The 25163-nt window shown below is 41.4% G+C and overlaps 1 protein-coding gene across 2 annotated transcripts; it reads right to left on the bottom strand.

The window, feature by feature from the left end:
- Positions 1-4700: 4700 nt before the first annotated feature.
- On the bottom strand, positions 4701-24435 carry znf654 (zinc finger protein 654). Of its 2 annotated transcripts, XM_088608703.1 has the most exons (9): positions 24264-24435; positions 20995-21140; positions 20203-20284; positions 19812-19947; positions 18733-18935; positions 17865-18001; positions 17541-17682; positions 12436-15961; positions 4701-6423 (listed from the first exon to the last, which is right to left on the bottom strand). In XM_088608703.1, the coding sequence occupies exons 1-9, from the start codon at positions 24387-24389 to the stop codon at positions 6416-6418; spliced, it is 4506 nt and encodes a 1501-aa protein (XP_088464829.1). In that variant the 5' UTR covers positions 24390-24435; the 3' UTR covers positions 4701-6415. The 2 variants fall into 2 exon arrangements, with proteins under 2 accessions (XP_088464829.1, XP_088464830.1); XM_088608704.1 differs by lacking the exon at positions 24264-24435 and having other exon boundaries at positions 20203-20281; positions 20991-21049.
- Between the last annotated feature and the right edge of the window lie 728 nt (positions 24436-25163).

The raw sequence follows: 25163 nt of genomic DNA, 5'->3' as shown, positions 1-25163 counted from the left end.
ATGGGGGACAAAGACATGCCACCTGTTGGACAGAGCAACATCCAGTTCAGGTCATGTTCTGCTCTTGTCTGGTACTTCCATACAGAACTTGTGCATGACCATTGTTGTATAATCCACTAATGTTTTTTTCTCTTGGATGATCGAGTAGTGCTTGAGACCTGCACAGATCCGGTGATTTCAAAACCCAGGAAGACAATTCCTTTGCTCTTCTACCCATAACTTTACGAAGCTTGGTTAATTAACTTAGCTTAATTAACGAAGAGGAACTCTAATGTGGGTTACACATTGGTACAGGGGAAGTGGCAAACCATTGTGCCAGTGCAGATCAGGTGCATTTTCTGTATGCAGATGAAGGGGCAAAGTGCACAAAAAGAAGCCATGTTGTTCTTTTCACTTTGAAAGACAATTCAGATGATACCCATTGACATAATGGAGGAGTTCGCCTACACAGGCAGCACCAGGGAGCTTTTGACTGTGGACAGCCACGATCAGAGATGAAAAGGGGCGGCACATTCCTAAAAGGCCAGAAGGTTTATGGTTTTTTCACCTGAGCAAAAACCTTGTTGATCAGCAATGAGCTATATAGCTCAATTATTATAATGCAAAGCAGGTATTAACCCTTGCCCAAAAGTTTACATAGACTAACAGAAACCCAGGCTCTAATGCAGGAGGGCACAACTCCAGTCTTGAACAGCCAGATATCTAGTTTTTTTTACCACCCGATTGAACTTATTATTGGCTAAACTGGACAAGTCTAAGCTTTTCCTTGCTCTTAAGGAGCAGGGGATTTAAAGAGACCCATAACAACTACTGAACAGCAGCCCTGTGGCCGGAGTTGTTGGCCTCTGTGCTGGAATTGGTTACAGATTTTACATATTATCGCCGTGATCCTTTTCATGCTTTGGGATTCAAACTTACCTGCAGCATCAGAAAATCCAATCCTTTCCTCTGGTCTGCCTTTACCCCAATGACTAGAAGCATGGATTAAACTTCTGACATGGCTGACACCAGCAGATGAAAAGTTTAAGGCTGTTCTTGTTCAGGAATGGATAAAAACAAATCTCAAAGGGATTTCTTACAAAAGAGCGTGTGCACAAATCAAAGTTTTATTCTAACAGAAGAAAAGGAACTCTCTAGGAATGAGCACTTCACTTCAACTATCAATTCTGAAGCCTTGTCAGGTCAAAGGACACTCAAAACCCATTCGTTTTAGGCTTAAAGTTTTTTGTTGTTTTTTTTAGATAAAGAAGCTACATGACCAATATCCTTAATGTCTCTAAAGAAGAACAAATTAACAGTCTGACTCTTGAGAGCCTATATAAAGTGTTGTCATTTAAATGTTAAATACTAGATATACTGCAGTGTTTTCATATAAAAAGTATTTTTAAATACAGTACATTAACACACCCTGTTTCAACAACAAAAAAAGACAGTTTATTAAACAAATCCAGATAGTACAAAACTGTCAATTTTTCTTATTCGGAGACTCAACTGCACAAAATTACCATGGGCATTTATGTCCTCTTTCATAATTTTATTGCAGTTCAATGGCTCAGTCCCAAATTAGTAATCTGTTAGAAAAAAAAGTGTAGTCTTATTCTATAACATTCAAAAAGGAAGCCCATACTTTCATTCTCCTGTAAAAAAATCTATATTCAGAAAAAAATAACAGCAGAAAAGTTTATAATTTAATCAGAACGGGAAATAAAATCATAAGCTTGCAAACACTACCCAACCAACAACACAAACCTTAAGAGGACCCTTAGATATCTGAGATTTTTTACTGGCAATGACAAAACATCAATTAAGCAAGTGAGATTATTTTTTGTGCCACGCAATTTAAAGTCATTTTAGAATCAATCAGAAAATCCATTTGATCTATAAAAATAAAGGTCTTGAAAACTTACATTTTCCAATATTCAAGGCATTCCTTCCTAAAATACAGCAGAGGTCTATCATGACAATAATATATATATATATGCCCACCTGCAGGATGTTACTCCACAAAAAAACACAGAGTGAGAATTTTACATAATAGCCCACATAAGGATTCACACCATTTCTTGCTGTTATCAATGGAGACTCCCTTGAACTCTTCATGCCAGCAGTAGAATCATCTGCCATCAGAAGATATCTCCTCACTCTCACGGGGAAAGGGGGTTTGGATAGTGTGGAGAGGTACACTAATATCATATAGGTTAAATCTGGCTTTTTGTCCTCACAAAATAAGTTTGAAACTTTGCCTCACAGAGCTGACTATTCACAGGAATCCATACTTTTTAAAAAAGAAAATCACATTGGCATTCTCCAATCCTTTTACCTGTTAACAGGCAACACAGTTCTTCCAAATATATGGAAACATCACCTTTCAAATCAACAAACTACACCCTACTAAGTAAAATTAATGAATTGTAGACACAGGTGAGATGACTGAAAATCCCAAACAGGTTATCACCTTTACAGCTCGATTTTGGATTTCTTTTTTTCCCCAAAAAAGCTTAGCGGTTTCTTAAAGGGGTACTGCAGTACCAATTTCACAGACCGGTTATTAAATCTCAGTAAAAAAATAAATTAATTTACGTTATAGAAAAAAAAACAATCAATTTTGAATTAAGCACAAAATTGTGAACTTTGTGAAAGCACTGTCGCCATGTTGTTGCAAACTTGAACATGATGAGACCCTTCCTGTTCACTAGTCACTGTAATGATTAATGTAATGCGATGTATGAACAAATAAGTACATGTTGTGCAGCAGACATTTCACAGAAAAAAATGTGATCTGCATGCAGAGTTAACAAGGAGTATTTGTCAGCAAAACAATCTCATTTACAATGTCATAGGGCCGCACGTCACTGGAAGTTTTGTTCTCGTTCTGAATCGCAGAACATGGCGCTGCACATACCTGGAACTTTAATTAATTTTGTGATGTCATTTGGAGGTCTTAAAAGTCCCTGTGTACATTTTACTTTTATTGAGGCTTGGAATGCACTCATCAATGCTGATTCTCTCATCCCCAAAAATATGAAAATAGCGTTGCACTTCCTCTTTAAGAAACTGAAGTTTCGGTTGTTGCAAAATAATTATTTCCGTGCTTTTCAGGTTCTAACATGTGACGTGCTTTCTCTGAAGCTAAAGTCACCCATAATTCATTAAATGATTTACCCCCCCGGGCCATTAGTGAACTGTGATTGGAGATTTCCCAGCTGCCTGCAGGGTTTCCTTAAATTGTTAACACAGCAACAACTGTCAGGAGGGGTTTGCCGATGGAGTAAGCACTTTTCTGAAAGGTGTGCAGCATGTCAAAGCACTCCAAACAGGGGCGTGTCCAGAGGCACTTTACCGTGCGCGAGTGGGCGTGTCCAGAGGCACTTCCCCGTGCGCGAGTGGGCGTGTCCTGTCAGTGCATGTAGCGCCAATCCAAACTGGCAAACAGAAGTGCCAAAATGGGTGGCAAAATAACACAGTGACAGATTTGTTTATTGATAGATTCCACTACAAATCCTGAAATGCAAATTGATGAGCAATCTTGAACTGTTTATCAATCTAAGAAAAGAAAGATTACAAACAAGGAAATCCATTCAGTTCATCTTCCTTGTTTGACAGGCTCCTAAATGTAATCAAACATTTAACTCATATTTCTTTTCCGGAGTACTAAATCTTAATTGGACATTTATCTCAAACAATTCAATAGAAGAATTAGATTAAAGGCACGGAATCCTTAAGAGGTTAATATTTTTAGTATGCAGCCAACATGAATTTGAATTATAATTCCCTGCATAACCGAATAAATGGGCTGAATAAAGTGGTCTGTTGGGCCATCCCATGACATACCATAGAGAATCTTGAAAGCTCTTATTTCATTTCTTTTGCCCCAGACTTAAGTACTATAGGACAAAAGTGTATGGTAACTGTTTTATGAAAATAACCATTTAACTTCTCAGTCATCTACAATGAATCCTGATCTGAGACCAATTGAACAAAAGTATGAAATAGGTTATCTTCGATAACACTGAAACCAAAACAAGTTTAGAAAGGAAGTCTTTGAAGCTTATACCAATTACCTTGTGTAACCTCTTCAGTTAAAATAGGACACTCATTGTTTTTTTGTCCTTATACAATCAGGAAAGCTGTATTCTCCCGGTAAAATAAGAGAAATTAAATTTAAGATGAATTTTGGATTACAGAACAAAAGACAAGCTGCAAACAATATAACAGCTATTCACCCCTCAGGCTAGTTAGGTGGTTGAGTGGCTATTTCCAATATTTCTCCCAGTTGTGCTCGGATAAGGCCAGACACCCACACCTCTTTGTGTAAAGAAAAGCTTCCTATACTGCTCTCAGAAAGAATACAGCTTCAATTTCCAGTTTTGACCCCCTGTCCTTGATTAACAGTAATTAATAAGTGTGCTTTCCTCCTCTCAGAGGAAAGTAAAACATTCAATGAATAGGAGCACCTCGATGGTTGCAAATCCAAGACAAGCTTATGTTTTGTGCTGCTGCATTTTTTGTTGGCAACCCTTCTGGGTCCTTGTCAGTACACTTGTCAGATGGAGGCAACGTATTTAGTCTACTGCGACGGTTTTCAGTTTTAGTGATCCTACAAGATTATTTCTGCATTTCTACATAGAGGTTCCAATATCTTACAAATCATTGAATATACTGGTGATCAGCACTTTTGTATAAAAACACAAATCTACTCGTTTCTAATTAGTGTTTTTTTAATTTAGCAGAAAGCAGATTTTAAAACATTCCCCCCCCCAAAATTGACATATCCTTGTTAAAACCTTATATAACTTATAAAAAGACTTCTACTGTTCCAAGGGAAACAGTTACAATTTACATGTGCCACATTGAGGACACCATACTATAATCTCAAAGACACTCATTTAGAACCAAAAAAAAAAGTAAAGACAAAAAAATCACCTTCTGATAAAAGAAGATGAAGAATTTAAACCCCATGTAATCCTATTATAATCTGTGCGTGTGTCTTGATAGCAGTGGTGGCTCACATCTTTTAATCTTGTCTCAATTCTGGGGCCTGCTGCAGGGCGTTACTACCAGAACAGCAGGTGTAGACTGCACTATCTGCATCATAGCTTTGGGTCAGAAACAAACCACTGGATGTCTCGAAAGGCGAGGACCGCACAAGGCACTACACTGTTAGCAGTACACTGGTGCTTACGGGGAAGACCACTGTGACATGTGATCAACATCAATGCAGTTCCAGAGGAACAGTGGCTGGTAGCCATAGTCTTGCAGGGCCACAGTCTTGCTCTTCCAGGGTGTTTACATGACAATCTGATTCACACCTGGAGACTGTGCTTAACCGGTTCCAATTAGTTCACAGGTTCAGCTGATACTTGCAGCAAAATGAAATCTAGCAAACCTGTGGTGCTGTAGGACTGGTTTTACCCGCAACTGCAGCTTGGAAACAGCCCATTCAGAAAAGGCAAATCAATTTGGTTGTTATCTTTAGGTGCTTAGTGCTTGCTCCCCCTCTCCTGACACCTGGACAAAGATTTATCTATCCTTGGTGTTAAAGGATGGCAAACCCAATGTGCTGGCCATCTCTACCTGAGCAGCTTCTCACCACAAAGACTGAAACGCTTACAATACTGAATACAATTCCTTAATATAAACAGTGCAGCTAGAATGGAGAGCACACAGGGGGAAAAAAAAACATTAGTGGGCTGGATGAAACAAATACCTATTGTGTTAGTGATTCCTGTATTCTGCAGCAGCAATGCGAATTATGAGGTGAATAAACTACTAGTGTGCAATAAATACTGGGGCAGTTGATTCGGCTGTCGCTGATAAAATAATTTAACAAAATGAGTACGTCTTTCTCCACTTCATCCCTAGCAAGCTCCGAACATTCAGATCAGGTGCCAGGCGATCATCATTCCTACTGCATCCCAATCTCCATGCACCAACAGCAGAAAGAAGCCGACCGAATAGTTCCAGGCACTTTGGAGTTTGGGAAAGGGTCCAGAATTTGCTAGAGTTGAATCATCGCAGAATGTGGTCAACTAAAGGCTTCCGTTCCAGTCTCACAGACTGAATTTTACCCCCGCTCTTCCACTACCGCAACAAGCTCTTTTTCCAATCGTCTTTTGGGCATCTTGTTACACAGCTCTGTATACAGAGAACTTGGGTACCTCTTAGAGGTTGTGTTTTTATTTTTTCCCCGCATTTTAAATCCCTCCCCTTCCCCAGTGTGTTTATCAGATAAGATTTCTGAACACAAGTCTTTTGAACTCCTCTTGCTCTCGTTGCTGTGGCGTTCAGTTTCAAAAGTGCTCTGAGGTAGCCCTGTGCTCAAGGCCAGTTAAAACAGTCAAACATTGACTTGACAAACACAGGAGCATCTTCAGTCCTGGCTTCACATGGAAACAGTCTTTTCATACTTATTTTATCAGGCACCTGAGGAGAGAGGACAGAAAGGCATGAGAATCTGTTATTTAAACATCATATCACTAATACAATTGCAAAGCAACTCAAGAGCTAACTTGGTATCATCAGAAGACACAGTGTTCTATAGACGTAATTGTTACAGGTTGATAGATTCTTTACATTAGCTTAGTTTATTGAAAAGGGACAGTGTACAACTCTTTAGGTGAACCAGAGTTGGAGAAAAAGCTCATTTGCATTTGTAGTCCCTGGTTTTTGAGCTATTTGGAGCATGAAATATTTGCCTTCCAATCTAAAGAGGATGCGTTAAGTTTGTGAGTTTCATAAATGGTGGTTATAATGGCAAAGTAGCACTTGAGCATCACAATTATCGGACTGAAAATATTAGGTTTACAATAAGTCAGATGGAATTGGGTTAACGGAGCAGCAAAAAAAAAGAAAAAAAAAACATAGCCAACATACATCCAACACTAGTCCTTAAGGGCCAGAGCCCAGAAAGTTTTTTTGGGGTCCTTTTAAATCTCTAGCTCCTAGAGAGCAAGTAAAGGCTTTAGCTTGTTAAACAATGAGCTGAACTGGGTAATTATTAGCTCACAACATAAGCCAGGACTGGAGAGGTGTGTTTCTGGTTTTACAGTTAACTATTCTAGACTATTCCCACAATCAAGGCCTCAAGTTATACAGCTCCCCTGTCTATTAATTCCCACAATCAGTAATGTGGGATTTCATTTCCATGATGAAGCTCCTGGGGGGGCTTGTTAGAACAGTCAAAACCCAGTGGCCAGCTGCAAAATCTACCTCTGTATTAAAGCTCCTTAACCAATCCCTTCAAGGTAAGATGCATTTCTTACAGCACTTTTATAACCCTAAAATGGCAATGGAAAACTATGTGAAATTGGACTATCCATTTACCTGCTGAAAAGCTTTAATAACTGCTCTGGGACACTATACTGTGCTCTCAACCTACTGAGCCTAAAATGGCAACAAACGATTGAACAGTAGTCTGTTCTGCCCTTCCTCTGTCTAATTTCAGGAGTCACATGTGCAGGGCAAGAAACAGGGGAACATCAGCTGCAGAAATAATAATAATAATAATAATAATAATTGCTTACACTTATATAGCGCTTTTCTGGACACTCCACTCAAAGCGCTTTACAGGTAATGGGGACTCCCCTCCACCACCACCAATGTGCAGCATCCACCTGGATGATGCGACGGCAGCCATAGTGCGCCAGAACGCTCACCACACATCAGCTATCAGTGGGGAGGAGAGCAGAGTAATGTAGCCAATTCATAGAGGGGGATTATTAGGAGGCCATGATTAGTAAGGGCCAATTGGAAATTTGGCCAGGACACCGGGGTTACACCCCTACTCTTTTCGAGAAGCGCCCTGGGATTTTTAATGACCACAGAGAGTCAGGACCTCGGTTTTACGTCTCATCCGAAGGACGGCGCCTGTTTACAGTATAGTGTCCCCGTCACTATACTGGGGCATTAGGACCCACATGGACCGCAGGGTGAGCGCCCCCCGCTGGCCCCACTAACACCTCTTCCAGCAGCAACCTTAGTTTTTCCCAGGAGGTCTCCCATCCAGGTACTGACCAGGCTCACACCTGCTGTACAAGCAAATGTACAAGCACAGTGCAGGGAATCGAAGTAAAACACGTAACAAACAGCACCATTCTTAAATGACCAAATATGTCAATGCATTTTTTAATTAGTTGCATTTTATTAGAAAAAGACCATTCCTTAGCTGAACTTTGTGTTGGTCCATGTTTTGTTCGCCTTGCTGCTGTTGAAAGAAAGTGTTGTGATGCCACATTAAATCTGGGTCTGCATGTCTGGGTTGTGATAGTAAGAGGAAACTCATTGAGATGCTGCAGAACAGAAATCTGACAGCAAGGAGACATTTGTGTGGATCACATTATGTTCATTCTATGTGAAACAGTGAGCAATAAAGTCAATTATGGCACACAAAAATCACTGTTCGTTTACCTGCAATACATAACACATTCAAAGTTTTGACCCTGAGCACCTGTACTTTGATCAGCTGAAAAGTTCAAATCGTATTTCCACATGATCCCTCTGGCTGGAAAGGCCTATCATCCCGTGTCTGTATGTTTAAGCATTACAGTGCATCCCACAGAGCTCAACAAGGCAGAAGGCCGTTCTGAATGTTTCAGCGACAGTTGAACAGCAAGTTAAGATGTGAACCTTTCTTCAAGCGCATATATGTGAGCTTTTAAACAGGAAGTACAAACAAAACAGCTGCAATTTGTCCTCTGAATCCAGTATAGAACCTAAACCCCACAACAGCTGAGCACTGACAGCTGCAAAAGAAGGCCAAATTTACAGATTTATTAGAGAATATAACAGTCATCATATAAGCTTACTTAAGACTTATACAACTTATGTAGCAAGTCAAGTGCTTAGCAACTAAAAAGAATTAATTTTTTTCTAATCTCAAGATCATTCACTTCTAAATGATCATGGTTCAACACCTAATACTTTCTCTTCCTTCCATAAGGCTCTTCACTTTCTTGAAGAATCTCACTCCACTACAAACAAAAAGCAAGAATAACTGAAGAGGTAGTATGCCTAGCTCAACAAAAAAACAAACGTTAATCTTTAGAATAAAGTCAAATTTTGGACAGCTGTCACCGTTTCCTAATTCAACAACGTCAAAACCCAGCCCTTGGCACCACAGACTTCCCATAAGAAAGAAAACAGGCCAGATAAGTTTACTACCTTAGCTGTAAGATGCTTCTGAAATTGGAATCACATTTCTTAACTTTTCAATGGACATCCTGGTCATTCAGTGTTGATAAACCTTTCATATTAGCCTGTTAACTTCAAACAATCAAATTAAACATACAAAAAGCATTCTATTCCAGATCTAATGCATAGGCACATTAATATTATATATGTACAAAGGTGAAGGCCTGCGCTCAAGGCTGCAAAGCAGATAGTCCACATTTTGCACAAGCTGATAAAGGAAACAGTATGAAGTGAAAAGAATCCAAGTAACCTGGTCATAGTATAATTTTAAAATGCTCCTGATTTTATAGGGCTTTTTTAAAAAAACCTACATGACTGTAATGCATTAAAAAAGTGTAGAAACTGGTTTGGCGCTCTAAACAAACAATAAGGCAGGCATTCTGTTTGGCTCAGGGGCAAAGCGGTGAAAGATTTGAGAAGAAGTGCCTCCTTTATACCTCTAGGGGCCGCTATTAATTACGTCAAACTATAACCAATAGGGAAAACATTCTTTCGTACCTACTGCATGGAAGCATATTAGCACCACGGAGAAAAAGAAGTTATTGCATTCAATTAGATAGCATTGCATTTAAACGATGTGTTAAACAATACTACCTAATATATTGATAGATTTCAATATGTATGCAACATTGTCCCATGCAACTGTGTGCGGACATTAACCACTGGAAATATCGGCATACTCCTCGTTGTGCAAATTAGTCTAAAGGAGCATATGTAAAGTCTTCAGTGTACATGCAGTAAAATCCCCTATGACGGAGCACTCCCGGCTTAAACGCATGTCATTTTCACTATTTTTGTGAAAAGCAGAATGCAACTTTGCAAAAGTATTGTATACTTTGCGTGAAACTGCAGTAATATGCAGATAGGCTGTTGCCTACTTAAAACTGAGTAGAATATTTACAATGACTAACAGTTAGACTTACTGTATATGCGTTGGTTTACTGTTACTGTTGATCAATCATTGACCATTTAAGCACAAAAAACCCAAAGACTTTCAGCCCATGCTTGTCAAATACGTTTGAATTCGGAATTACGTAGCAAATGGAAGGAAACTGTCACTAGATGAGAGAAGAAACACTATGTGTGTGTCGGTTTGTACAGACATTAACGTAAAGACATACAGGAACACAAAACAAGAACAATTCCAGGACAGCATGCAAGTTGCTGCCATAGCCTACAGAAATATACATTTATGAAGAGAGTCCTGTTGCTGGCATTGTGCTAGCAGTATCTCATCATAACACAGCGTTATCTCGTTTAAACACGAAAACACTTTTCCTCCGTGGCGCTAACAGGCTTCTATAATACTGACTCGCTATACAGATACTAAAATACACTCCTGGTCTTATCAACGGTTCTTAGTGTCTTACTGCCTTCATATGGCATTCATTAAGATTCTAGTGAAACACATGTACAAAATAAAGTTTATAAGTTTCAATTTACGTAGAACTACAGACCAAGATCACTGAAATCTTTCCATTTTCATCATCCTAAATTAAAAACAAAACATGCTTAGCTTCTAGAGAACAACAAATCAGAATTGTTGAGATCAGCTCGTTTTCCAAACCTAGAAGTAGGTAAAAGTTTCCCAGATGTTTCATTTACTACCTAGACTGCAGTGTCTTTTTCCTCATGTGACTGGATGCGTTCATTAGTGCAGGCGTATATTCAATAACCAGGAGGTCTTTTAACCAAAGAGATCAAGGCTGACATGGGCGAGGGGAGACTGCAACTTTTAAAATGGAAATGGAAGGTAAATGGAAGTACTTTGTACTTGTTTAATTCTTTGAAATCATTTCTTTAAAAAAAAAAACAAGTTGGGATTATTTTTAATGTGCAAACAACTTGAACCATTATAATTTCCATGACAGTAATACTTTCTACTTTAGCATGGCTACATTTTCTTATTCAGCATTGCTGTCTTAATGCAAGAACTAATATTTATGCAGCTGAGACCTCAGCACAACCTAATACTAATAATAGCTAATACTATTTCTAGGTTAACTATGTGTGGCTCAAAAGAGGATATAGAAGACAGTGCTGCACTATCCAGGTTCTCTGCAGTTAAAGGAAGTTAGCTTGCTTTCTTTTTAGTGCACCTTTTCGGAATATTCTGCCTTCTACCGGAGTAACTTTTCATTCTCAGTATATCCTCGCAGTTTGCTTGCTGGGAACATTTCCCTGGATGCATCCAATATTCCCGAGCATCTACGCAACCTGCACGCATGAGAAGAAGCAGTGCTGAAGCTGGAGGAGTGAAGCTGGCCAGCTCAGTCTGCTCATCCCATTCCTCTTAAGACCACCATGGTATTAATGCATGATGGGAAGAAGATCAACTGCTCCTTCAATTCTGAAATAAGCTGCTACAAGGGATCCATCGCTGAAGGCAATTGGATCTGCCACCTTAAAGTTTTAAAGGGAAGTGTAGAAGTTATTGTATAACCCCACAACAGATATCCTAGACATCTTCAGCATTAAGCACCTTCACCACAACAATTGACACCAAAAGAAAAATCGGTAGAAAACCTTCACATGCTTTTCTTGCCTGAAACCTTAAGTCAGCATGGTATTAAACTCGACTTGCTCTTTTGTAACTTGCATGCCGACAGCTCTCCCCTCGAATATTTTATATTCACGTGTTAGCGGAAGGCCTTTCACAGAGGGGTGAGAACCCTATTGCAGTGTCTCCATTCTCAAGCAAATACATGAAACTAGACTCTGTGCTTGACCTTCCTTCTCCTTGTGGAGGTACGGAGGTTGTAGTTGTCAGCTAAGTCATAGAGACAACTAGCTATTCACAACAGGAAATCCTAAGTGTTGGAAAAAAGCGTACATGTTACATTTATTTTTTAGTCCTCCTGCTGCTTTTTCAAACATGTCACTATAGACAAATGCCACTTAACGTTGCATTGCTGGCCAGGTCAGGAAATCAAAATGCTAACCACACCCTGCAGGTTTTGAATGTGAAAATTAAACAACAAAATACTTCTAAACCAAGCCAGGTATGTCCGAATTATATTCAGCTTTAAGGTCCCCTGCTTTTCCGAGAAGTAACAGGTGTTACACCTCAATCTGATATAATTTCACTCTTGCATTTTGTTGAGCAAGGGAGAATCGATGACTTTATCATTTGCATTTTCACCTTAAAAGGTATTCGGGTATGACAACACGAATGCAATGTGCTGAAAAGAAGAACAGAATCCAATGCTTTAACAACAAGGAAAAAAAAAAGACACCACCACTTACTTTCTTCATCTGAATCAAAGCCAAAGAAAGCCTGACACTTCTTCTGGGCAAGATGGCTCTGCAGTTCTTCTGCTTTGTCAAAGAGTGCAAAACACTTAGTGCACCTGTGTCTCTGAACACCGCCAGCCTGCTCCGACTGCGGCGCAGAGCTGGGAGACTCTGCCTTGGCGGGCGATTTCCTGCGCTTGGGCATGCTGATGTACTGCTCAGCGAGGTACGCCGAAGGCGGAGGCCGGATGAACGGCTTTTTGGAAGTGCCCCCGTAGGAGTAAACTTCATCGTCGTACCGTCTGGGCTTTTTAAGGGCTGCCGTGGAAACGTCCTGGGGCGGGGGGGCCTTTTCCAGATCCTTTCCGGCAACCCCCTCCGATTTAATTTCTGTCGGACCGGTGTCTTTCTTCCCCGCCTCCGGCGCGTGGTCCTGCAGATCCAGTGCCTGAGCTGCTCCTTCCGGCAGCTGAGCAGAAGCCGGTTTATCTTCATCGGCATGCCCATTTAACAGCTGTCCATCGGAAACCCTGCCGGCCGCGGAATGCTCCCTCGCACCATCTTCTGGCTGCTCCAAGGATTTGGCCTCTGGTGTGGCAACCTTGACTTCCACTGAATTTAAGATGGATTTGCCTCCTCCACTAGGTATGTAGGTCTTTGGCTGTGCGGATTCTTTTCGGACTTTCAGATCTTGGATGGGAGCCTCTTGTGCGTCTTTTTTTCTTTTTCTTTTCACCAGGATGCCACTGGCCTCCGCGGAGTTGTGCCCGGAAGCTGCTGCTGAAGGAGTTCCGTCTAGGTTTGTCATTAGGGAGTAATGCCAACATTCGTGCTCATGCAGCAGGGAGAGATCAGAAAAAAGTTCAAAGCATTCTGGAAAACTACACTGTGCCTGAAACTGCGAGTGGGTTTTTAGGTGCTGCCCAAGTTCTGCTTGCGTTTTGAATCTTTCGTTGCAGCTGTAGTGCTGACAAAAATACCTGTGAGCACCATCATGCCTCTTGAGGTGGTCCGAGTAATGCTGCAGACACAGAAATTTTCTTTGGCAATACTGGCACTTTCCCTTTGTCCAGAGAAATGTACACTCCTGGACTTTCATATCATTCGGGTGAGCTTTCTTTACATGTTTAACGAGAACCCACTGTCTAACAAAAGACCTCGCACACCCCTCTGCAGGGCATCTGAATTGTTCTTTCTGGCACTCTGACTTTTGCTTTGAAATAGATCCGTTAGCTCTCTGCACCATTGACTGATCTTTTGCAGCACATGCAATTTCATTTTTGTCACTCTTCAGCAAACCTTGTGACTCATTACTTACATGTTCTAGATTTACATTAATTCTGTTATGGTTTTCTACATGATTTTCTACTTCCGCTGCTGAATGTTTAAGATCTGGGGGTAAAGATATGACGTCACGCTCGCAAGTTTCAGAAGTTCCATTTTCAACTGGAGTGCAATTTTCATTGCTTTGGGTATCTGGCGGACGCTTTTTGCTTTTCATTTTTTGAAGGTGTTCCTTCAGGTGATTAAGCATGAAATTCCTTTGCTTGTATGTTTTACCACACAACACACAACGCAGGTTTCCTTTTTGTAGATGAACCAATGCATGGCGTTTTATGTGTCCACCCATGAAGTCTTTGTTGCACAACATACAACGATGCCTGGGCACACAGTTTTCACTTCTGCTCAAAGTATTACCCAAAACTGTTTTTGGAGAGCTTTTGAAATCAGGATCATTTCCTGGTGGTGACACAGTATGCTGCTCTTGCTCAAGTTTTGGAGGGGAAGCAGCCTGTTTCACATTGTCATCTGGTTCGCTAGCCTCTACGGGCGCTCTATTGGTTTCTTCAACAAATGAATCTAGACCGTGAGTTAAAACCTCTGGTTCTGCAACTAAAGCCTCAGGTGTACAGACCAGCTCTGCCACATGAGCCTCAAGCACAGTATCCAGTTCTATGACAAGACCTTGAGGGGACTTATCCCGAGCTACCACAGGACCTTCTGGAAGTACATCTGGAAGCCCTTGCTCCAGCACAGTGCACTCAGGTATGTTGTCCTGCATTACAGTGGGCAGTTCCGCATTCTCTTCTGGCGCTTTGACAGGGGACTGAATTGTATTCTCCTCCTCATCCTTAATGTCCATCTGGCCATCAGTCCCGTTATCCTGCTGTTGCAAGGTGGCATCATCTACTTCTATGTTACTGGACTGCTGGATTTCACAAGCTTCAGCTATGGGTTCTTGTGGCAGAACAGGTTCCTCCACTGTCGTGTTGTCTTCTTGCTTGACAGGAGGTTCTGCTTCCCTCTCACTCAGACCTCCAGAGGGCTCTTCTGCACAGGTGTCCTGGTGGTTGATCATCGAGTCTTCTGGAGCCACATCCGTTTGCTCAATTAGTTCTTGCGGCTGTTCAACCACCTCTAGTTTTTCAACAGGTATTTCCATCGCCTCGTTATCGGGGAAGGACACTTCCAGCATTGTATCCAGAAGGGGTGTTCCTAGGGAGTCTAGGGATTGGTAGGAAACTTGCATCGGTGAAGCCCTTCCTGGAGACTGAGGGGTTTCCTCTATGGGCACGGTCTCGGGTAATGGTGAAAGAGGGGTCACCTCATCAGCTGCTGGCTGCTCCTGGGAGACCTGCTGCGACTCACCTTGCCCCGTCTCGGATGCGGTGAGTTTCGGAAGCGCAACTTCCAGAGGGGATTGTGGAGGTTTCTTCCTAGGGCGCCCAACACGCCTCGGAGCACTGTTCTCTGCCTGTCTGTTGGTCTCCGGTAGAAACCAACTGGGTTTTCTACCGCGACGTTTCAGGGTTTTTTTTTCTGCCTGTCGGCCGAGGTGTCTTTGTTGTCTTTTGGAGAGCTGTTTCATGGAGTTTTCCTGAATCATATCGAGCTGTCTTAGGGATCGCCTTAATGCCGACGTATCTATAACTTTAACACGTTTTCCAGGTTTTCTTCCTCGCCTCCTGATGGGGATCTCTGAGGCTGCCTCCGAGTGCCTGATGCAACGTTTAGGAGCAGGCTTACGCCGGTCTTTAACAGAGTAGTTCATCAATTGGCTAGTGTGCTTGTCTGGAATTTCTGAATGCATTTTATATGTCTCTTTAATACTATCATTTTGAATCCATTTATCATCCTCCACAGTCTCATTCAGGGCTGCTTTCATCACTTTCTCACTCATCAAAGACAGGCAGTTCGTCTTTAGCGTGATCAAGTTCCAAAACTCTGGATCAAAAAACAATCCCCTCTTCAAGATCTGGAGCAATTCGAAACGTATGTGGTTTTTAATCACGCTGGAATCCATGTGATACTCCTGGTCAGGGTAGGTGTAAAGAAGATAAACAATCTTGTAAGAGTCCACTGTGCGTTCCAGGAAGAAAACAAGAAGGGCACAGGCTCGGCAAACCTCCAAGTCATTTGGAAGAAGATAAGCAATCATCTTGTACACAAGGGACTTGGCGACTGGGTCGTGACGGAGATCCATCTGAAGAGCACATGCACATAGCTCGACGCAAAACTGCAAGCCTTCTTCTCCCAGCTGGAAAGAAGACAAACCAAAGCATATCAACGATGGCAGTATGTTAATACCAATTTTTTTCATCTCAAATCCAGAAGAACATCAATAGGTAAATAGCACCCTGGTATTTTCAGGACATGGTTTTCACTTGTTAGTTAAAACTGCAGGACTAGAGATACTGGAGTAGGCTTATCATTAATTAGCCAGGGTATGCTTGGCCTTCAATGAAAACAAACGTAAATTTTCATTTTTGTTGGCACCTTACAATAAATGAATTGCTGCCCTGGAATTGGTCCAGAGAAGAACTGGCAGATATATATCCCTGTGCTTAAAGGAATGTCCTGCTCTGACAGGACAGCTCTAAAAGAACTGAATATTTTTAGTCTTCAACAAAAAAGGCTCAAGGGATCAGGTGACCTGGTAATCAAAATCCTCAAGGGCTCTGACATGGTCAACTCATTGGATACTCCAAAATCAAGTGGAACAACTTGTTGTTTGTTTCTGAATCACAACACAAGTGAAGAAAATGTGGATAAGGCACTTAAACCAAGAACACATGATACTTTTATTTAAAAGTGGAGGCAAGTCTATAACAACCCAAGCTGCCAAAGCCGATATTGATTTATTTAAAAAACGGGCATAAGAGATCCTTTGCTCAATAACCCGTTGGAGACCAAAGGAGATAGATGGGCCTGCATCTACAAATTAGCACTAAAGCTCCTGAGTCCGTAAGCAGGAGGCCGAGAAACAACCTGCAGTTTTAAATTATTAAAAGTAAAAAAAAAGTTGGACCGATTGTCCCTCCAGGTGCTATTAAACCCTTAGAATACATTCAGGACAGGCATCCTTGGTTCTGCTTAATGCTGTTAATGTTTTACAGCTCTACAGAGCACAAAAAACAAACAATCCCCATGCAGTGTAGCCTGTGTTCTATTTTACTTTTCTCCTCTTTATGAAGGTCTTATCTTGGTCACCTGCTGAACACCAGTACCAGAGAACCTATACCCCCTTCCCTTGGGCAAGATGAAGCTAAGCAGGTGTGAGCCTGGTCAGTACCTGGATGGGAGACCTCCTGGGAAATACTAAGGTTGCTGCTGGAAGAGGCGTTAGTGGGGCCAGCAGGGGGCGCTCACCCTGTGGTCCATGTGGGTCCTAATGCCCCAGTATAGTGAGGGGGACACTATACTGTAAACAGGTGCCATCCTTCGGATAAGATGTAAAACAGAGGTCCTGACTCTCTGTGGTCATTAAAAATCCCAGGGCGTTTCTCAAAAAGTGTAGGGGTGTAACCCCGGCGTCCTGGCCAAATTTCCCATTGGCTTTTACCAATCTGGGTCTCCTAATAATCCCCATCTATGAACTGGCTACATTAATCTGCTCTCCTCCCCACTGATAGCTGATGTGTGGGGAGCGTTCTGGCGCACTGTGGCTGCCGTCGCATCATCCAGGTGGATGCTGCACATTGGTGGTGGTGGAGGGGAGTCCCCATTACCTGTAAAGCGCTTTGAGTGGAGTGTCCAGAAAAGCGCTATATAAATGTAAGCAATTATTATTATTAGTAGTATTATTATTAAGCCTTTAAATAGGAAAAAACACTCACTTCAGCCTTAATTATCTTCATGAAGGGAAAAATCATTTTAACATTTGTCGCAGTTGACATCAGTTGATGGCATTCTTCTAAGAAGTCCTGTTTGGAAGGGTTAGCCCGCAGCTGAAGTTTGCTCCATATGAAGATAAGATCCCTAGGCAATAAATAAAAAGGTGAGAATACACAATATACAAACAGTAACATTGTTCTACCGATAAATGGAGAGACAACAAGCAAATTTATTATGGTATTCTCAAACTATGACATAAAATCATTCCACCTTTGACTTTCAACTCAAGTTCTACATTACTGAAGACAGCAAAAAGATAAACTTACCAGATATAATACATATCACCATTCTGCAGCTGCTGGGTTAGAAATGCTTTGCACAGCACCAACAGCAAGTCATCCTTCTCCTCATTCTCAGTGTTGCAGATGATCTCCACAGCATCCTTCCCATCAATCATTGCCATCTGTTGAGGGACAGCAAGTTCACTGCTAAAGCCAAGGTGGAGTGAGCACATCACATGACAGTGATCCCTGACAGCCACCTCTGGGTCTGCAGTGCGAGCCAGGGAATTGGAAAAACCAGGTCACAACAGCTACTTAAGTGCTGTATCTCTTATGAAAATGGACTCGGGACTTCACAATGAAAACACTTGCAGCTCCAATATATGTGAACTGAAGAGCAGTTGCCACAAGATTAGAGGGTTAACACGACGTGCCAGCACACCACAGAAAAGCCAGTAGTAATAACTTGAAAGAGAGTATAGGAAAAGAGGAAAGGTGTGAAATCCACACATGGGTGGAATTCAACTGGGACACATATATACACATAATGGTCACGTTTGTTAATTTAATAAAATCAGGTTAAATGTATTCCATCTTAAACCCAAGACCAATGTTACAGGTACTACAGGACAATTATTTTATTCCTTCAATTAGGTATTTTTATTCCTAAAGGATGTCAAAGCTCCTTCCACATAAGAGGGTACCCTGACATCAGCATCTCTGCTACACTGCAGATTAGTGAGAACCTTCATTACCTGTTGAAATAGTCAAGAAAGTGTATTGAGGCCAGATCCTGAAGGCCCTGAAAGGAATTTAACCTGAACACTAGGGTAAATACCCTTATTCTCAACTAGGCCAGAGCAAACTTTCATGTTTCTCTTAAAATTAAGACTAAATCTATGCGTCTCCTTACCTCCTTTTGAAGATGATCATATAAAGATGCTTTTAAAAGGCAGGTTAAATAAGCCTGATGGAAATACAGATGTCTTCCCACTTCTGAATGCTGTATACAGCACTTGGACAGTGCCACAGCCTCCTGGATACGTTCACAGGCTAGTAAGTAACGAACCCGGAACTCAAAGAAAGCTGGAACTTCTGAGCTTAAGTATCTGTCCACTGTTAACAAACAAACAAAAAAAAAACACTCCTTAGATGAAACCGATAGGACTGCTTCCCAACAAGATTCCTCTTTCCATACAGTACCTGTTAAACAGAAATGGCTTGTTAGAGGATGAAGCAGTGCCCTAACTTCTTGCTCCATATTCAGCAGGCATTGTGGAATTGTGAACATTGAGCACACTGAAAAGATGTGATGAAAATATATCATGCACGAGTACTGTAACATGGCGGACACCATTTCACTTGCAGAGTAATCTATAATTTTTTCTATGGTTTTACAAAATACACAAAGAGCATTTGAAATAATTCCATCCATCCATTTTCTAACCACTTCATGTTTGTGGATGAACCAGACCCCATCCCAGCAAGAACTGATGCAAGGCAGGAAATACCCTGCCATCACAGGGCACAATAGAGACACATGCACTCACATCAGGTCAGTTTTCCCAGACGCAAACTAACCTATCAGTATGTATTTGGAATGTGGGAGGAAACTGGAGCACCCAGAGAAAATCCATAACATGAGAGAACATATAAACTTCACACAGATGTATTGATGTACTGTATTGAGCACTGAGTGATTCAGAATTGAACCCATGGCCCCAGAGCTGAGCCCCATGCCAGCCCCAGTTTTAAATAAAACAAACTGTTAACTTGATTGATACATCTTAAACAATGTCTATTAGGGCTGGGGGGGAGGCCAAGATCAGTTTTTCCAGTGCCACGTGTCCAAACAATTCCAATGCTGCGAATGTTAAAAAACAAATCAATCAGAATGGGATTGAAAGGAGAATATGGAATTGACCCCAAACCTAATGTCAATCCAAGTAAAACACTTAATTCAACTGTTCAACACTCAGTCATGCCCAGTACCTTCTTCCTGCTGTTGCGTCATCTCCTTCAGGATAGCCTGCAAAACTGGATTCTCCCATGGGCCACCTTCTTTAACAATCTGTTTCACCAGCATGAGGTACATATTTCCATGGCCCAATAGGCATGAGTGGCATTCCTTTATGACAAGAAGTACAGAATCAATAACCGGAATACAAGACACCAGAGGCCTATGCTCATAATAAACTAGCACTATAAATTAGGCATCTATTTTTAAAAACAGATGCTTCGAAATGCTGATATTGCCAAAAGTTTATTATAGTCTGAACTGTAACATAAATTTTCCTCATCTTCAATTTCTTGAACTATTTTGAATGATTTGATCAAAGAAAGCCAGCTATGGGTGACAATGCGTGCAGTGATTCTGGCTCACCTGAAATGAGTCAAGAATGTCTTTCAATGGATCCTCCAGGAATTCATCCTTACCAAAAAATAGCAGTAGTTCAAAAAAGCTCCTGTGATGAAAAAAAATTAGTTGACGACAAACATATCCATGTGCCAAAAGAAACAGATTAGCTAAACTAATGAATACACTTCTTAAACATCCTCATAAAACTTTTCAACATCAGAAATATTTAGAACACAGTGGGTGGATCCATAATCATCCAGGTGGATGTTGCACATTGGTGGTGGTGGAGGGGAGTCCCCATTACCTGTAAAGTGCTTTGAGTGAGTGTCCGTAAAAGCGCGATATAAGTGTAAGTAATTATTATGATTATTATATTATTATAAAGAAGATGCAAAGGAAGAGTTTCTGTCTTCTGGGAGAATGACGAAATCTTCCACTTGCATGCAAGATCGGTTTGCAGAATATCCCGTGCATACTGGGATACTTCAAGAAACCTGACAAAGTCTGTGACCCAGTAAGCTATTACTAAAAAAAACAAGCTGTTGTCATTTCTTACCTTGCTAACACTGGTGGTAAAGTAAACGTCAGCTAACACTAAACCAAGGGATTATAGTTTCAGTCTCAGTCAGCCATTAAGTTTTTTAGCCAACAGTTGAAGTTACTATGTTGAGCCATATTACTTGAATAAAATAAAAATACTCTCCCGACATCAAGCTACTAAGACCAAACAATAGTAGTATAATACAATAGTATTACGGCTTTCAAGCATCTGGGGTTGACTGCTGTTGCGTTAACTGTGCATCCATATGTACTCACAAGGCAAGGCTGCTCAAGGTATACTGAACGTGCTCACAGTCAGCAGGGAAGGTGGCAATGCCTTGGGTGAAGCAGCACAGTGCCGTTCGGAGCACCTGCAACTGAGGCAGCGGCACCTGGCATCGTCCAGTGTGTTCTTCAACCACCTTCAAAAAGACAAAGACAGTACGGCTCACACATGGAATTACCAACTGGTTACTGGAAAATGAAGAAAAGCACCTTCAGCATTTTCATTTAGCTTGGTCGTTAAATTCCATTGTGTTACATGATCAGTATAACAGTGTAGCATTATTTGCAATGTCAGACAAAAAACCTGTGAGGAAGGTATTGCTCATGGCATTTGAGTGTGTGCAGCTGAGTTGCAAAGCCTGTTTGCAAGACACCACCTTTAATCATTTCTCTAGTCTTGTCACCTGTCATGCTGCATATGGTGATTAGGAAGAAACATGAATGGTTCTTCCAGTTACTCCAAAGAATGCTGCACTGAGCCATGTTGTTTACAGAACAGCAGTGGATACATCAGAGGTGTTGATAAGCCTGGGGTACAAGCCTTTGATGGTTTTCCATTGTGACATTTGTAGCTGAAGTTAATTTTGAAGGAGCATTACTGGAAGTAAGCTGCTTTCTTCACATGAAGGACAGAAGAATAGAAGAAAAACAACTACAGGTATCAAACTGAGACATATCCACATCCTTCAGGTGAGACCTTAAACCAGAGCACTGTGGCCTAGTGGTGTGCCTTTAGACTAACGGGAATGTGGCATAGAATTTTGGAAAAGTAAAATATGAGAGACGCAAAAAACGAAAAGTGTAGTGTTGCTCATTCAGCATACATACTAAACTGAAGACAGTTCATGTGGGAATCAAGTGTAGTGCAAGTTCAGTTTTTCAAGTTTGATGGACATAAACCCAAACGGAGAAGATCTGAGGTCTTTTACCACTACCACCTGAAGCAAGCTTGGATTAAATACTGATATATGGTTTGTTTCTAATAGTCTGCATGTGGGATGAGTAGGCCACTAAATCCGCATTCATGCAAGTGTGCCGTGAGAGATGGAAAAGGTTGAGGAACACTACATTAAACCAAGGGGTTATGAGTAGGGGGATTACTACAATGCCCCTTTAACTGAACTAGTGAAGCAGTTTCTCATTTATCCCACTGTTGTGGTCCCTTTAGTTTATATGGTGCTTTAGGATCCTTTGGGATGAAACTTGTTGTGCAAAGGCAAACCATTACTTCACTTGAACGCTTGTGCAATACGTCTGTACCTCTATACTTTCTATTACTCCTCATAACTCCTCTTTATCAATGTAACTGATGCACCAAAACCAAACAGCCTCCTGCAGTCACACCCCTGTACAAGTATCTTCGAAACGTATTTTTGACAGCGATCTTCTGTGAATTTATCTTGATCGTAATAAAATGAATCAGTAAAAATGGACAGCGAGGTGGGAGTGGCACATCCATTGCATGCTAACTTCACAGCAACATATCTAGAACTCATACTGTGCCTACTGCAGCCTTGGATACAGGATAAAAACCTGAGAGGGCTGTTCTAAATGCAATGACATACTTATGCCGTGGACTGCCTTCACAGGCATAATTATTATTCATTTGGGAGAACGGAACCACTACTTTCATTACTCTTTATATACACTTGGGTATCTATATGAAAGCTGTCGATAAACAGCCACTACTGCTTTTCATCATTTGGATATAATTGAAACATCAAGGTATTAAACTACCAATTGCAGCAGTTACCTTTAAGAAAACTAGCATCCAAATACCACTAAAGCACGTTGCATCGATAAAAGTCATCTGTACAGATCAAAGATTTAACATAAGTGACAGATGCATGACAAAAGACCACAACCAAACCAACCTGCACTTTCAAAATTGAATGAATAACTATCAGTGGTAAGATCGCGATATATGAACACTACCTGATGTACTTTAAACAGTACAGTGAATCAATGTTCACATCAATGTTTTTTTTTTATCAGTCATCCTAGAACAAAGCAACTTCTCTTCAGTGTTAATTTTATTTTTTTTTCCAGTTGCGAGTTTCATATAATGTAAGACTGAACGCCTTTTCCATGAACACGCCTAGACCAGTCCAGAAAATAAAACGTCAGGGGCCAGTCCAGAAAAAAAACAAATCCACATTAAACAGGTGGTCATGACACAGAGACAGATCCTTTCCCAGTTCACGAAAACGTAGCCCTCTAACCAATTCGAATTCCCCTGGAATTAACGAATCAAGACAATGTCACCGTACGGGCTGCACAGGCAATAATCCAAATCGCATTACAAAGGGATTTCAAAAACCGAGCGGGCACAGGACCACCTTTTCAAAGACCTGCTAACAAGCCGTTCAAGAAAAAAAGGGACTACAACGGCTGCCAAGATGTCAGCCCACGACAGGTTTTACTATTGCACTCTGTCAGCCAGAGATCACACACTCCAGTTTACATAAAACGTCAACCCCATCGCCGGACCCCCCCGCACACCTGCTGAGTTCGTCTAAATCTTGATAAGACTAACCCTCACTGGCTGCACGTCCCTGGGCGTTGTTACACCTCTCGGATACAAACAGAAGGAAAACTAACGACCCCCTCCGACGCGCAAAAAAAAAAGTTTCAGCCTGTGTCGCCTTCCTACAAATATAGGAAGTAAATCATCTACAGGTCTGCCGTCTGCTGCAGCGGACGTTGTATCCTAAAAATCGCCCTCAAATGCACAGTAAGGTGGTTTTGCCAGAGCATCCCCACCGCATCCAGATTAAATATGTCCTCACGGTGACACCTTACAAAAATGCAACAGCAAATTCTAACACACATTTGGCAAAGAAGGCGACTCTACCGGCAACGACCGACCATCATTCTGACGCAAGGAAAATAGACCAGAGACGGGCATGGCAAGTCTGGGGTCTTTAAATGAGGGCTCACACCCCATAAAATGCTTTTCTACAGTGGAAGAAGCACTGTTATTGTGTCGGGGGTAGCTTGTGTGTTGGTGTGTATGTGTAGGGGGCTGTTGTTTTACAAAATGTCACTCATTAAAGTGCTGCAAAAGACCAAGGAAGATTTGCTTCGCTTTGCGTGTGGGCGAACGAGCGTTTATGAAAGATGAAAAACACATATCTTAACTACAAATGGAATAATAAAAAAGTAAACATTAACAGGAGTGATCATACTGGGGGAGGGGAACGCTTTTGGTAAATTACTCTACAGTCCCACCAGGCGCTAACCGCAGAGACTCGACTTACCTGACAAAACCTGGTACAGTACAGCTTGCTCTGGAGACCGTTCCCGCCCTTCCCGCCATTGTCCAACAAACTCTCCAGCTCTTCTTTGAGTCTCTCTGAATCCAAATCGCTCTCCTCTTCCGCCATGCTGCTCGTCTTACCCTGCGCGTACAACAACCACAGAGCCCTAGCGAAGCTCGCTTCCTGCTCCGCCCACCTGCCGGCTCTCTATTGGGTCTCACTCACATCCATCACGGGTCTCTTCCACTTGTGTTGAGTTCTGATTGGTTACTTGTGACAGTCAATCAGCTTGTAACCCCCACACGCCCCTTCTTCGAGTACGGGTCCTCTGATTGGACAAAGGTCATAATCAATCACACTAAAACCCAATTCCCCTTTTTAAGAGCGCACCACCTTGATTTGTTCGTGTTTTGGAAGAGTCAGATGGGGGAGATTAATTGCATTTCATCTGTTGATAAGCATGTACATTGTAGTCTCTTGTATTTGGTGTGCGTGCTCAGTAAAAAAAAAACAGATTCGTTTTCCTGAAACGAAAGAAACGTTATCTGCTATGACGTTGATTTCCATACTCCAAATGTACTTTGGGCCAAGGACTGTTTTGACGTGTGTAAATGCGAGGCATTCTTCTGCTACCTAATAGTATTCATCTTTCAGCGTAAGACACACGTAAAAAAGCTAAATGCATATCTTGAAAATCATATTAATCGATTGACAACATCACTTTTTAGTTTTATTACAATGTCAGTTGATATTTCATCGAAGAGTTTTCATCATCTTGCATACATTTCTTGAACTAATTGGAGCAGACTCCACCACATACTGTACACAAAAAAAGGCGTTAGCTTATTATTGTAGCAATAACTTTAATGCAGTTTAGGATTTCTAATGCTTAGTTCATGG

This window comes from Lepisosteus platostomus, chromosome 2 (assembly GCF_059453375.1).
Source record: "Lepisosteus platostomus isolate fLepPlt1 chromosome 2, fLepPlt1.hap1, whole genome shotgun sequence".
Taxonomy (NCBI): domain Eukaryota; kingdom Metazoa; phylum Chordata; class Actinopteri; order Semionotiformes; family Lepisosteidae; genus Lepisosteus; species Lepisosteus platostomus.
Note: the sequence above shows the minus strand (reverse complement) of the source record. Positions and strands in the feature narration are given on the sequence as shown.